Below are 15680 nucleotides of genomic sequence, written 5' to 3' on the forward strand. Positions count from 1 at the left end.
ACTGGCTCTTCCAACAGGTTATCCACATTTATCCCTTGGGTCCAGGCTGATAGAATTTCTAGAGTTCAGTAGAAGGGACCACTAAAATTCCAGTTCTCAGAGAAATAAGGCAAATTAAAGATAATAGCAAAATAAAAAGCGACCTTGGATTTTTCCTGTGACTATATATATATATCTACCTTGGTTCCCACTTCCCTGACCTCTGATTTCCTTTTGTCTGAAGGGGAAGTGGTGAAATTCTTATAGTTAGCTACTATTATGCACTGCCATTCCTGAGCAAGGACTGTTAGCTTCTTGCAGGTTGCTCCAAGGCCCCATTTCTTACCTGTATATATTTTTTCTCTTCTACTTTCCTTTATGTTTTCGTCCCACTCTTCCTCTTTCCCCTCTCCCTCTCTTCTCTTTTGAGACAGAACCTCTCTCTATAGAATGCTGGTAACACTGGAACTTGCTATGAAGACCAGGCAGTCCTCCTGCTTTAGTCTTTCACTGCTAAGATTACACCTAGTTGTAGGTATCTTTTTGTTTGTTGTTTTGTCTTTGTTTTTTGAGACAGGACAATTCCAGGCTGCCCTGGAATTCACTCTATAGACCAGGCTGGCCTCTACCTGCTTCTGCCTCCCCAGTGCTGGAACTAAAGACGTGCTCCACCGCCGCCACCACCTGGAGTAGGTATCTTTTTGTAAAAAGTTATCAGTCTCTTTTGTGTCACACTTCTTAGTCCTCAGTTCTAAGGGGTAAGGACAATGATTGTTACTTTGGAGGACTTAAGACAATCTCCCAGATTATCTCCATTTGAATTTTGCTGTTGTCAAAGAATATGTATTTTAGGATTTTCTTCTCTGTCAAATACAAATGGCAGTGAAGATAGCTTTGAAATTTCTGGAAAGTCCCAAAGGCATTAGCTCTGGCACACAACTCATTCTGATTAATGAATGAATGTTTGCTTGTCCATGAGAGGGTGAAAAAAGTAGGTATTAACTTTCAATCTCTGTGTCACGTGTTTGGGCAGGTCAATGGAGGTCACATAGCTAGACTGGGGATTTGTGCAAATTTCTCAGTGGCTTGTTCACTTTGAGTAGAGAAAATTAAAAATTTTCAGAAACCAGTCTCTAATAAATGCAAATCTTTAATGGTATTCATAGGAAAACAAGATTCCTATCTTAGTGACCTCACTGATCCTTGGTAAAGACAACCATAGGAGGCCTCTTTAGAAGCAACATTGGATCACCCCAGTTTCCTCAAGCTGAAATGGAGTCTGGGATTGGGTGGTGCTATTTGTCAGCCTGAGACTTCATGCCCTGAGGCAAGTGCTGCTACAGTCTCTCTTTCATAGACTGAGGCCAGGTAAGGCTTGGTAACTTGCCTGCAATCCTACCACTGGAGAGCATCCTCACTGAGTTGGAACTCAGGCAGCACTGTCCCAGGGTCCTAAGAGTGCTACCTTTTAGGAAAAAATCCGAAAGTACACAGAGAAGCATGTATTAAATTATTCGCTTGGGCTGGGGATGGAGCTCAGTTGGGAGAATGCTCATTTAGCACGCACCAAGCCCTGAGTTCTATCCCTAGCACCACATGAACTGGGAGTGGTAATACACACCTGCCACCCCAGCACTGGGGAATTGGAGCCAGAGGGATCAAATGTCCAAAGACATCATCAGCTTTGTAGCAAGTTGGAGGCTACCTTGGGCTGTAGGAGATCCTGTCTCAAAAACAAAGTATGGCTTGATATTTGTACCTAAGACCTCAGGCATGTTAGTAAGGACTACAGTACTAGCCATGAATTTATTTTAAAACATACTTATGAAAAATTATAGACACATGTTGTAGTGACTTCCAACCTAAGATGATTACAGATAATCACTGTTTTCTTTTACATATGTTTGCATTGTGAAGACTTTTATAAGTTGAATGATCAGTTCCATTTTTCAAAAAAATGGCCACAACATTATTTCTGGATTCTGGGTGGTTTTCTAGAGACTCAATATTCCCCAGTCAGGATTGTGATCTATTTTCTTTTCACTTGACCTTGAGTGTGCTTTTGTAACAGCCACAATGTGTAGTATGTGACAAGAAGGCTACTGCCTGCTTTTTGAGGCTAGGTGAGGTAAAATGGCATAGCTTCTGCCTGATCTCTCTCAGGACATAGTTCATTGTGGTACATGGAAACTCTACATAAGACAGCCTGCTACTCAATACAACCATACTGGAGAGGGTACATGGTGGTGCCCTGTAGGGCCTCAGCTATTCTCATCCTCATTTGTTGAGGACTCCAAAGCCAGGCAGATGGGAGTGAGCAAGTCTTCAAATGAATCCTGGCCCCGCTGATTGAGCAATCTCTAGTGAGAACTGTCTGTGTCTGGTCAAATCCCAGTGCTAACAGTGCTAAAAAGAAAAAAGAAGGGCTTTTTCCTATGTCAGCCATCATGTTTTGAGATTAGCTGTAAGTAATCTATATAGCTTGTGCTACTTTTATGGTTATAATAACAGTGACACAACTAGCTCCTGCCTCCCCAGCAGTGAGATCGCAACCGAGTTACCAATCCTGGTTTTTTTTCATGAGTTCTGTGGCCTTAACTCACCTTTTCCTGCTTGCATGCTAAGCACATCACTGAACACTCTTTCTAGTCCCTTCTGGTAGTATCTGAAGGAAAAGGGACAGAGATGACAGTGTATTAAACCTAGCTGGTTGAGGCTGAAGAAAATGGGCTACCTAGCCTGAAACTGTGCTCCTTGGGCTACTTTACTGGTCTCCTAGTCCCACAGCTGTGAGAAGGCAAAATCAGCCAGAGACTTGAAGATTTGGTACATTGTTTGGGTCTTTCTAAATTTTACCCTTCAGAGTGAAAGATCTGGGCCTGGAGAGATGGCTCAGTTAAGAGCACAGTTTGCTCTTCCAGGGGTCCTGAGTTCAATTACCAGCAACTACGTGGTGGCTTACAACAATCTATACCCTCTAATGCCTTCTTCTGGCATGTAGGTATACATTCAGATAGAGCACTCATACATAAAATGAAATCCTTTAAAAAAGAAAAGATCAGTGGCTTATTTCATCTCCCACAAGTGCTTCTCAAAAGAGGTGAAGTACATCATACTGAGTTAAAAAAAAGGGTAGCACCAGAGTGCTGCTTGTCAAAGATTCATCAATAATTAATATCTTAACGTTGTCCTCACAAGTACATAAGGGGAAGCCTTGTTTCTCTACCTAAGGGATGTGAGGGAACTGGCACTAAGCTGAAAGCCTGGGCAGAACCTTAAGAGAGAGCACATGCTGGGGATCAAACCTCATTTCCCCTCCCTACAAATTAATTTTTCCATAGCTGATGAACCAGTCAGCCAGAAGGAGATTGGTCAATTGAAAATGGCTGAGCAATTTTGTTGCATACCCAGATGCTGATGTATTAATTCAAATAAGGGCTGGACTAGAATTTTGAGAGTTAACTGTTGTCTATGATTTGTATAGCTGAGACTGCTTCTGTTGGCAGTAGGCACAGTCAAGGGTTTCTTCAGAGTGCTGACTTCTGACATTTTGATCTGAAAGACCCATGCCCTCAAAATCATTTTGAGGATGCTCTTAAAGGCTGTTGGTTTAGATCACCCTGAACCACACAGCAACTACTGGCAAACTCACTTATTGGCTTGTACATATTTTGTCTATGTATCTTCTATTCACTTTTTTCTCCTCTCTCCTCTCTTTTATTCACTTATAATAAATTTAAGACTTTTTTTTTCCTATTTTAGATGGTTGCAAAAAGTCTGATGGGCTTTGTTACCCCAATGGTCCAGAAATAATGCATATAATTGAATTAATTCCATTACTTATTGAACACTGACTGCACTCCAGGCCTAGACACAGAGAGGTGAAAATGACTGTTTTCCATACTACAGAAGATCACATTAAAGTGAGAAGTTATTTACTGCTGTGGTGTACTTAGGAGTTCTGATAAAGAAGGCTTTGAAATGGGTAAACAGGATGCCTCAGCTCTCGCTGGGGGAACTAATACAATCTCTATAGATGAGGAGATGTGGCAAAGAGCTTTACAGAGTAAACCAGAACTTTCCAGACAGAGAAGAAACCGTTCAAAGGAGAGGAGCAGCATATTCAAAGTGATGGCATTTAGAGACAGATATGCTGAGAGTCACCATTTAGTTCATGGTGGCATGTTCTTTTATACTTAGTTGGGGCCTTGATTATCCTTATTGATCTTTATCCAAGTGATTTCCTGCTTGCTTTCATCTCTGGAATCCATTACATCTTTACCAACACCCAACTACCCACTGTCTGGGTTTCCTTTAAATGATACAGATCCCTATTCTGAGGGTGAGCCGACCCATTCAGAGTAGCTTTCAACATCAAAGTCCTAAATGGCATCGTTGATGCTATCACTGCTAACACATGCTTGTCTTTGTTGGGCTCTGGTGAATTGAGTTTATGGGAAGGAGTCTGTTATCATCTGCTGTTGAAGACTTTGATCCTGGCCTCTTGGGGGCTTCATGCTGAGACTAAGCCTTACAGATATTTTCTTGCTTTAAAGCATTAGATAAAAGACTCGAGGTGTCCTGCATGTTTTCCAGAGTCCCTTCTATACGTATATAATGGTCCTATATGAGAGATGGTATCTTCTCTGGCAGAATACAACCAGCATGAGATAGGGAAATTTCTGTTCCATACTATCTCTGTTGGGCATTGTCATCCATTGCTGCTTCAGTCCCCCTCAACACTGGAGTTGCTTTTCCTTTCTGCCGTGCTGACTTCACTTGCCTTCATTTTCCAGAGTCCAAGTGGGCACTACTGGATGCTGATAAAATTTTATTTACAAAACTGGATTTTCCTGTAGGGTGCAATTTGCAAAGACTTGATCTATGCTTCACACCCAGGGAATCTCAGATTCCGACTTTAGGATGGTATCCTTTGAAACAATGGCCTCAAAGTCATAAGCAGAGCTATCATCTGCCAGCAAAACTCTATCTGTTGGGGAGAAGGAATCAGAATAAATGAAAGAAACAATGAGTCCCTTCTTAGGTGCAAATGACTATGTATCTGTTAAGGGTTCCCTCACCATACTGAGCTGACAGAGATGATCAGATCATTTTTCAGGTAGCTGATCCAAGCCACGTACTTCCTTCTTGCTGCTCCCATATATGGCTGGACTTATGCTATTCCTTCATTTGTACTGTCCCACTGGATCTCAGGCAAAGTTCTTTTCATTTTTTTCTCACCCATGCTGTTTCTGTTTACATGCTTCCTGACTCTCCCATTGTCTCTTCTTCTTGCCTTTTCACCACAATCTCAAGAGATATATCAGCCACACTTTTGGGGGGAGGGTCGCTGAGAGGTAATCCAAACTCAAGTGATTAGATCGTGTTTACTTTCCTCTACTAATTCTAGGTAGAGCGGTTATATCTGACAAGCTCCATTAGTGTCTACAGATGGATGGGCTGTGGAGATGGCGCAGTGGGTAAAGCTTTTGCCATGTGAGCAGAGGGCTTGAATTCAGAGCCCCAGAGCCCACGCAATACTGCATGTGGCAACACATCTATGGACAAGTCCAGCGCCCCTATGATGTGAGGAGAGTGAGACAGGGAAATCTATGGGAGCTCGTGGGTCAGCTAGCCTGGTGTATACACTGAATACTAGACACTGTCTCAAGCACGGTGGAAGACAGAGAAGAAACCCTGAGGTTTCCCCCTGACATGTGCCTGTACATACCCCCACACCTCCACCTCTCTCAAGTGAGCATTGGCTGATGAATTTGGCTTTTTTCCCCATTGAAGCACTGTATCCTGGAGTAGCTGCTGCAGTAGAGACTTGGTTATATTTCAGGTAGGACCTGAAATACATTTCAGCCTGCAGCCACTCTGATCTTGAACTCATGACATTCTTTGTGCCCCATCTCCCAAGTACTGGGATTATAAACATCAGCCACTCTGTCCAGCATCGACTTTTCTTTAGTATCAGGTCCAAATCTCTGCAATTCTTTCACCAAGTGAAGTTTTTTTTTTTTTTTTTTTTTTTTTTTTTTTTTTTTTTTTTTTATGAGACCTCTGTGTTGTGGGTCTACAGCCTGTCATCTTGTTTTTCCTCATCAGAGATTTTCTTTGCCACATATAATAAGAGATTATGGCCATATTGCTTTTGTAAAAATGAGAATTCTAACCCTACTTTCTAATTTTATTCCTTCCCTTATATTATTGGTTATGTTATTGGTTGCTACTGACTTATGCAATGTGATTCTTCCCTGGGTACTCATCAGCGGGTGTAGTTTTCAATTTGGCATAGCTCAGCACTCAAACTTTGAGGAAGTTTAAAAGCAGCTGACTTGCACAGATGGTCAATAAATCAATCACTGTGGCCATTTTATTGCTTGTAAGGTGATTACCCTATTTTGTTCATAGTAACTTTTCTAGTTGATTAAAGTGCAGTTTCATAAGGATGTACTCGAATCCTCTAGATTCATAATATATAAAGCAATGAGAGAGGGCTGCACACAAATATTTTTATAACTGCCTTCAATGTTTTAACCATTGATTCCAATACTTTTGTGGCCTTCATCCTGTAATTCAAATTTCCATGCTTTTTGCCAAACTAATTTTTATTTGGTGCGTTTTCCAGACTCTTGTCTTTGTTCAAGTTTTATTTTTTTATTTTTTTTATGTTAACCGGAGTTAACGTTTTTCCTGCTACAAAAAAATTCTGTGCTTCAAACTGGTTCCTATGTGATCTAGAAGTGAGGCTCTAAGGGTGGCAGAACATGGAAACCTTATGATTGATTGGTTTCCAGGCCAGGGGAGCCTGAACAGTTGGAATGGAATTGTTATCTAAGACATTCAAGTCTTTTACTGTCCAGGCAAGAGTACCAAGTAAGTTTTGACTTTGTTTTAAGAAAAACTTAAAATGAGTGTCTGGCCTCAGAGCTCCTTGCCCAGGGCACTGTGCTGCCAACTTTGTGCGGTTCCTGCTTATTTGATATCCATAGTGGCTCACCTCTTGAAGAGGGCTGCTGCCACCTACAGACTGCCCTGTCACTTGTGAATGAAAACTGTGCTCTATTTGGATGTCTATGATGACAACTACAGAGGCTGTTTGCTATTATTTGCCATAGAACATGGAAAGAAACTCAGTTATTTGTGAACTGTATTTTCAAATGTGCTCATTTACTAAAATTTGCCATGTTGTGTGCTCTTCAGCTTAGCATCATTGTAACAAAACAAAAAGAAGAAAGGTTTATTAAGTTCATAGTTCTCAGACTGTGGCAAATTAGCCACCCTGCTTTGGAATTCTGGCGACAATGTACATAATAGCATGATTTTGTGGTGGAACAAACACTTACTTCATGTCCAGGACATGAGAGAGGAGTGACAGCAAGGAGCTGGGGCATTCTTCTTCTTCTTCTTCTTCTTCTTCTTCTTCTTCTTCTTCTTCTTCTTCTTCTTCTTCTTCTTCTTCTTCTTCTTCTTCTTCTTCTTCTATCATAAGACAATATTTTTTTTCATTTTTAAAAATTTATTAATTTTTTAATTAATTTATTCTTGTTACGTCTCAATGGTTATCCCATCCCTTGTATCCTCCCATTCTTCCCTCCCTCCAATTTCTCCCTTACTCCCCTCCCCTATGACTGTGACTGAGGGGGACCTCCTCCCCCTGTATATGCTCATAGGGTATCAAGTCTCTTCTTGGTAACCTGCTATCCTTCCTCTGAGTGCCACCAGGTCTCCCCCTCCAGGGGACATGGTCAAATATGAGGCACCAGAGTATGTGAGAAAGTCATATCCCACTCTCCAACTTCTAATCACCTAAGGATCTCGCTCCACCTCTTTAGCTTTCTCTACCTTCCAATAGCACCACCTTGAGGATAAAGTATGTAATACAAAGACTTAAGGGGTCCTTTAAGAACCAAACTATAGCACCAAGTCAGTAGTGGTGTTTAAAAGTTATTCACTGACTTGACAATTGTGCAGAATGGTGGACAGTTCAAGTTTCTGGAAGAACATCTCCTAGCTGTGGTCAGAGACTATAACTTACCTTGGTGTTTCCATAGTCATACTGTAAACAAGTGGCGTTTTCCTGTTTTATTTAGTTTTCCATTAATAACAGACCCTCAAAACTGTGCTCCTTTCGTTGGTAATTTTGTGGTTTAAAGTGTCCTGGAAATACTGCCCTGTAGTGCTGTCCATGTTCGTATGTGCTAGAGCATGGCTTGTGATGTGCTTTGTGGAGAAAATATGTCTGGTGGAGAAACTGTGATGAGGCCTCAGCAGTAGTGCTGAGTTCAAGGATACTGAGTGAGCAATATATGCCAAATAAGATGTCTCTCAATAGGAGCACACAGATAAAAGATAAACTATTGATGATCTGAAAAAGAAGTTGTGAGCAGAGGTGTGCAGAATTAGTTTGGGGGCAATTGTTTGGTATTTCCTAATTCAGTGTTCAAGATGACTTTGTAGAAGATAATTGGGAAATAATGAGGATAAATTCAGTACATATTACATATGTCAGTGATATTAATGTGGAAATAATGTTTTGGTTTATAAAAAATTAATGGAAGCAGAGAATGGTGGCACATGCTTGTTATCATACTGTCCAAGAGGCAGAAATAAGAGGATCAGAAGTTCTAGTCATTCTCTGTGACATGATGAGTTCAAGGACAGTCTGGGACACATGAGACTATGTTTCAAAACAGACAGACAGGCAATAAAGGAATCAGTGGTAGAGCTCTTGCCTAACATGTGAAAGGTTTATCCAGTCATAGGAGCGCGCGCGCGCACACACACACACACACACACACACACACACACACACACACACACACGGAGGGAGGGAGAGAGGGAGAGAGGGAAGGAGGGAGGGAGGGAGGGAGAGAAGGAAGGATAGAAACACAGAGAGACAGACAGACAAACAGACACAGAGAAAGATAAAGTTAGTAGAGTTCTTGGATTATGCGGCCATATTCACATTGTGGCCCTGCTTACTTTGTGTTTTTTTTTTGTAGAGCTGGAAATCAAACCTGAAGCTTTGTGCATGCTATGCAGACACTCTGTCCTGTTTGCATTTTTAACAGGTGGACTTCTCTTCCAGGAGTAACTAGCATGGTCAGTGCAGGAGCCATGAGTGCCTCTGGGAACCTAATGGACTTCCTCGATGAGCCCTTCCCTGATGTGGGGACATATGAGGACTTCCATACCATAGACTGGCTGAGGGAAAAGTCCCGCGACACTGACAGACACAGAAAGGTAGGTGGTATCATACTAAAGGGGTCTTTACCAATAGTTTCACAATGCTTCCATCTTCAGGTTAGGATCTCTGCCTGAGGATATTGTATATTGGTTCCACAGAAGAAAAGAGCTAATAGAGAAAGCAGGGACAAAGACTGAAAGTTATAATAGTAGGTACTTTGGGTGGAAATATGACCACTGCAAGCAACAAGGGGACCCTGGAGCCAGAAGTGTTTGAACCACATCTTGCTCTTGACACCTTCATGGTAGTTGAATTTGAGGATGTCATTTCTGGGCCTTATTTTCTCTTCTTTGAAAAAAATGCTGATTATGTTGAAGATTGGGAGGGGGAGAGGGAGGTAGGGAGGAGAGAGAGAGAGAGAGAGAGAGAGAGAGAGAGAGAGAGAGAGAGAGAGAGAGAGAGGGAATATGTTACCATGCTGCCAGGCATCTAATTGGCACTGAGTATATACTAGAATTTGATACAATGTAGTTATATAGCAAATGCCATGGGTTCGTTTTAAAGGAATGACTAAAGAAGGCTTTTCCAGAAAGGGTGTGACCAAAGTTTGGTAGTCAGAGAGAGTGGAGGTCTTCTTAAATATCAGGAGTGGGCTTTTTTAAAGTCCCAGACACATGAAAGAATGTGGCACATTTAGATCATTCAGGAGAGTCCTGGGTTTGTTGGAGGATTCTCAGGAGAAGATGAATAAAGATAAGCTCAGAAGAATGGGCTACAGGGCTGCATTAAGAATGGCTAAGTGGGCCATGGGAAGGAGTTGGTCATGGCCATAGAGAGTAGTAAAGAAGTGCTACAAAGAGAAAAACAGGATGCTTGAAATCATGGTCAAGAGGAAGGAAGAGTTGTTACTGAAGGCTGTAAAAGAAGATGGAAATGGGGTCAGGGTCAAGTCATGGGCGGCTTTAGAGGAGGGAGTAGAGTGAAATGTACTAATAGAACAGCAGACTCCTGTCAGACAAGGGGATGTTTTGCTAATGAGTAGAGGAAGGAGAGTAGGGATTGCCCTACAGCAGGGGCTGGGAGAAAGTGTGCCGTGAAGCTCAGGGTGAGGGTAGGGTTCCCCTTGGAGAGTCAGAGACTCCTAGCATGCAGATTCCTGCTAAAGCTTGGGACACTGACAAGGTGACGTGGGCACTCAAAGAGAGAAGTAGGGATGGAAGTAGGGCCCAGGAAAAGTTAGGGTCCATATTCTGGGCACAAAGGGAGGCAGGTGTGAGTCAAAGCTAGAGATTGGAAGAAGGAGACAGGGATGAAATAGAGAACAAAACGAAAATGCATATCGGGGGAATGATGATGCAAGAGGAGCATAGAACTCCCACAGAATGGGGAGGAAAAGAAGCATGCCATAAAGATACCAAAATGGTCTCTAAAGAATTAGAGTAGCCCCTTAAAAATTCATTTTATTTTATCCACTGGATCCGATTTGCTCTTTGATTATCTACAATCTACTGTGATAGGAAACACTGATCCTGTGTTGCATCCTTAGAGCCCTATGAACCAGAAATCCCATTGAGTCATTGTACTGTATTGCTGCAAGAATAATATGACTGGGGACTTAGTGGCTTAATTACATTCATGTTCTCAGTCACTTTCTTTCCTAAGGAATCTACTTAGTGTGAACTAGAAAATGTGTTCTGATCAATTGCTTGCTATATGTGCTTCATTTCCAGATAACCAGCAAAAGTAAGGAGTCGATCTGGGAGTTTATCAAGAGCCTGCTGGATGCCTGGTCAGGATGGGTGGTGATGCTACTCATTGGGCTGCTGGCAGGTATGTACAAGATATGTATGTGTGCTGTACTCCTAACCACCTGCCCCCAAACATCAGATGTTTGGGAGACACTGAAGCTACAGAGTATTCCTCTTCCATCTCAATGCAAAGGATTTATTGCTTGAACTATTTAAGATCAAAATACCTGCATGAGTACTTCTAGAATCTACCACCGAGGCTAAGGCAAGAGCCTGATCCTTACTGTGGCACCACAGACCAAAGCAGAGGTGGCTCACAAAACAAGTGTGGGCTTCTGAAAAGTTCTAATTAATAGTGCTGCTTGACCCTGTCCACACACTGAATAGGTTTATGATCACCTAGGGTTTTTTTTTTTTCCAGAAACACACGTTTTATATTCTACCTAGCTATGTGTGGAGTGACAATATATGGAAGCATTATAATTTGTAGGCATCAAGCACCACATGTGATGGGCTTTTTCTGCTACTGGAAAGCCCTGAACTCTATTGTTATAACATTCAAAGTAATGCTAACTACGCAGAGGATGCTAGGTGAATCCAGGACAGTTGCATCTAGACTATATACACTGTTCAGACCCTGAGAGACTTTTCATCCTCCGTAATTTGTAGGCATCAAGCACCACATGTGATGGGCTTTTTCTGCTACTGGAAAGCCCTGAACTCTAATGTTATAACATTCAAAGTAATGCTAACTACGCAGAGGATGCTAGGTGAATCCAGGACAGTTGCATCTAGACTATATACACTGTTCAGACCCTGAGAGACTTTTCATCCTCCGTTGTCATAATCTCAGCACCATTTTGTAGACAGTAGATATTTGGCACTTCATGGCAGTTTGCTGAACTTTATTTCTTCTTAGGAGGTTATGAAGATTGGTGTTAAGTAGGCCTTTCTGGGGATAACACTGTGACGCTGCTTAAAGACCTTCTCCATTCCTTTCATGATTTTGGTGTGAAACTGGAAGCAACAAACACTTAGAAAACTGGTTCTATGGACATGGTAGAAAGTGAAAGAAGGTGCAGAATGAAGAGGTTTTGGAGATAGGCACCTCCAGTGTTCTTTGGATTTGGATGCATGTTAGAGGGAGATCTAGAAAGTAGCACCATTTTCCCATGGTGGGGAGGACTCAGGTGCCCAACTGCCTGGATGGATGGTCTTATTTGGATGCATATATGATGGCGATGTAGAAAGTAGTACCATTTTCTCATGGCTTCATGCCTGGATGGATGGTTTTATTTGGCCTCCCCCATAGAGGAATCATAGAGATCCTCTGTGTAAGCAACTTACCAGAACTTACCATGAGGGGGCACTGTTGCACTACAGACCAAAGCAGAGATGGCTCACAGAACAACTGGCCTGGATGAATAATGTAACTGTGAACAATTGAAAAATGAGGGCTTTTGGAGTGATCATCAGATCTTGTTCAAATGTCACTTTCCATTCCAAATTTTGATCATTTTTCATAAAAAATTACATCTTTCTTTAAGCCTCTCCCTCACGAGTTCTGTACACGTGGTGTGTGTGTGTGTGTGTCTGTGTGTGTGTGTGTGTGTGTATGTGTGTGTAACAGCTATATTGCATGATTAACCCATTTAAAGTGTACAACTAAGTAGTTTTTAGTATATTTACAGAGTTGTGCAGTCATGATCATGACCAATTTTAGAATAATTCTATCATTCCCACCTAAATAGTATCAGAACCATTTAACTATGGAAGGACCTAACCCATTACCAGTGTACCTCATTTCTCTGTAGATTTGTCTGTTCTGGACATCCTGTATAAATGGAGTTGTATACTATATGTGTCTCTTGAAGTGGACCCAGGTTGAGTTGCCTGGCCTGAGCCTTTTTTTTCCCTACTGATTAAACCAGTGGAAGCACACACACACACACACACACACACACACACACACACACACACACACACACACAAACATACACACACACACCATGCACATGCACACACACACACACACACACACACACACACACACACACACACACACACAAAATCTACTGTTGAAGGTAGGGTTCTGTGGGCCTGAATGTGTCTTTAGAGTTCAGTAGCAAGAGGTGTACAAATAAGACAAGTCAGGGAAGAATGAATGCACAGCAGGAAAGGAGAAGAGGGTTTAGAGCCAAGCTTTGAGGAAATATCCCCTTTAGAAAGCTGAGCGGGGGAATAGGGAAGATCAAGAGAGACAGAAAACCCAAGAGTGAGGAGGAAACCATGAGAGGTTAAATGTTATAGAAGCCATGAGAGGACAAGTTTCTTGAAGAATGGAGTGCTCAGCAGTTTCAAGTGATGTCAAGAAGCCTAAAACCAGGGTTGGCAGCCTTCCTTCTATAAAAGGCTAGCAAATAAGGGTTTTTAGATATGTGAGCTATGTAGTTCCTGTCTCAGCAATTCAACTCTGCCATTGTAGCAGAAAGAATTGCTACAGTCAGCATGCAGTGAAAAAGTATTTCTATGGTGCGATAAAGCTTTTCTAACAAAAAATAAACAAACAAACAACAACAACAACAAAACAAAAACAAAACAGTGACATTTGGTCTTTGGGTGTGTGTTGCATGACCTGTTCTGGAAAATGAGGACTTGGTACAGGCTATTGCTTTCCTAGTGAAAGGAGGGAATGAACTGGACTGAGAGGAAGAGGAGAGACAGGAAGATACAGGAATCGTGTCTGGATGGGAAAGTAGACTAGGGGTGACTTAAATATTGATAAGAAAGAGACATTTGAGAGGGAAGCATTGTTTATTTGCTTGTGTATTTAGTGCATCTGATGTGTATGGTGTGTGTGTTGTGTGTATGTATGGGTACACTCACCTATATGCACATATTTGGAGGCCAGACAAGAATATCTTCCTGTGTTTGTTTCTACCGTACTCCCTCCAGACAGGATCTCTCACAGCACTTTGGCTTGGCTGACTGTCCAGTGCCACTTCCAGTGTCTTCATGTTGCTTCCCTCAACATTGGGGGTTTAGGCACATCTGGCCATGTCCAGGTTTTATGTACATGCTGAGATTTGAACTCATTTCCTCATGCTTGCACAGAAAGCACTCTTATCTGGTGAGCCATCTTCCTAAGCTGGAGATATTTTTTCAAGATATATGTAGGCAATATAAAAAAGCCTGGAGAGAGATGAGTAGTTCTTGAGCTTTGGTGTGTCCTCACAAAGGTCTCGTACCTGATTTGAGCCCCCAAGGCTCTTGTGGATCTTTGAGATGCCCACTGCCTGGCTTATATCATAAGTGCTCAGGTGACTTCCAGGTGAGTGAAAGCAGATGTGAGTTTCAATGGCAGTGTCATGGCATGGGTGTGCCCTCAGCTGTCTTCTCTCCATGTGGCAAATTTTCTTCCATGGTTCATTCTTTTCCTAGGTACCTTAGCTGGAGTCATCGATCTCGCTGTTGACTGGATGACAGACCTAAAGGAGGGGGTCTGTCTGTCTGCATTCTGGTACAGCCATGAGCAATGTTGCTGGACCTCCAATGAGACCACTTTCGAGGACAGGGACAAGTGTCCCCTGTGGCAGAAGTGGTCAGAGCTTCTGCTGAGCCAGTCAGAGGTATGTTATCTGTGTAGGATCCTGCCTGGGGACCATCATAATCCCTATGTCCCGGAAACTCACGATTTTACCTTCAGATAATCTCTCAATAGTGCTGCCACTTGCTTTTCTTGAGCCCTGATGCTCCTCAGAATTCACTTGGAAATTCTTGTTCACTCTCGTGGGCGTTAGATGTTTATTCTACAAAGCCTTTCCCTTTCTCCATCTCTCTCTCACTTTGTCCAACTTTTCTCACTTCCCCTCTATTTTTTTTTCCTGATTTTTCAGACATAGTCTTACCCCATAACCCACTCTGGCTTGAAATTCACAGTAATTCTCATGCTTTAGTTTCCCAACTTCTGGGGTTTTTTGCATGAGTCGTCATAGCTGGTGTAGTCACCTTTTTAAAAATCAAAAGTGACTTCCTCATTGTGCTGAAGAAATGTTTTAAGGCAGATAAAATGATGTTATTTGCTTTCTTAAAAAAGATTTTACTTAATTAATGTGTGCTCTATCTGCATGGGTACATACATGCTACAAGAGGGCATTAGGACAGTTGCTGGGAATTGAACTCAGGACCTCTGGAAGAACAGACAGTGCTCTTAATCAATGAACCATCTCTTCAGCCCAATGTTATCTGTTTTTAAAGTAACAATTTCAGGGAACCAATTTATAGCTTGTCAGATCCTTCCACAGAAAGTACAATTTAATGACTTCTGTCACATTCACAAAACCGTGTAATGATCACCACAATCAAATTTCAGAATATTTTTGTCCATAACAGTCCCCCATAAATACACACACACACACACACACACACACACACACACACACACACACACACACACACACCATGTATGAACTGATGCACAGTCATTGGCTGTTAGCCCTAAGCAACTGCTAATGTCTTTTATGTCTCTATAGATTTTCCTGGTCTAGATAGTTCAATTAAATGAACCCATGCACTATATGGATTTGTGTCAATTAGCATATTATTTTCCAAGTTCCTTCATGTTGTAGCATAAATAAACATTTTCTTTCTTTTTATGCTGTGTGATACTCCAGTGTATGAATAGACTACATAGTATTTGATGAACATGTGTTGCTTCTTTTTGGATAGCCTGAACAATGAACATCTGTGTTCAAAGT

The 15680-nt window shown here is 41.8% G+C and overlaps 1 protein-coding gene across 8 annotated transcripts in view; it reads left to right on the plus strand.

Annotated features, from left to right (window-relative positions):
- The window catches only part of Clcn4 (chloride voltage-gated channel 4), a 66675-nt gene that overhangs the window by 18385 nt on the left and 32610 nt on the right, over positions 1 to 15680 (plus strand). For 6 of the 8 annotated variants that reach the window (XM_051142399.1, XM_051142401.1, XM_051142403.1 and 3 more), the window contains 3 exons: positions 9060 to 9231; positions 10906 to 11005; positions 14365 to 14552. In XM_051142399.1, the coding sequence (XP_050998356.1) occupies positions 9060 to 9231; positions 10906 to 11005; positions 14365 to 14552 (460 nt within the window). The remainder of the gene's footprint in view (positions 1 to 9059; positions 9232 to 10905; positions 11006 to 14364; positions 14553 to 15680) is intronic. The other 2 variants (XM_051142404.1, XM_051142402.1) reach the window with 1 other exon arrangement.

This window comes from Acomys russatus, chromosome X, assembly GCF_903995435.1.
Source record: "Acomys russatus chromosome X, mAcoRus1.1, whole genome shotgun sequence".
NCBI lineage: Eukaryota > Metazoa > Chordata > Mammalia > Rodentia > Muridae > Acomys > Acomys russatus.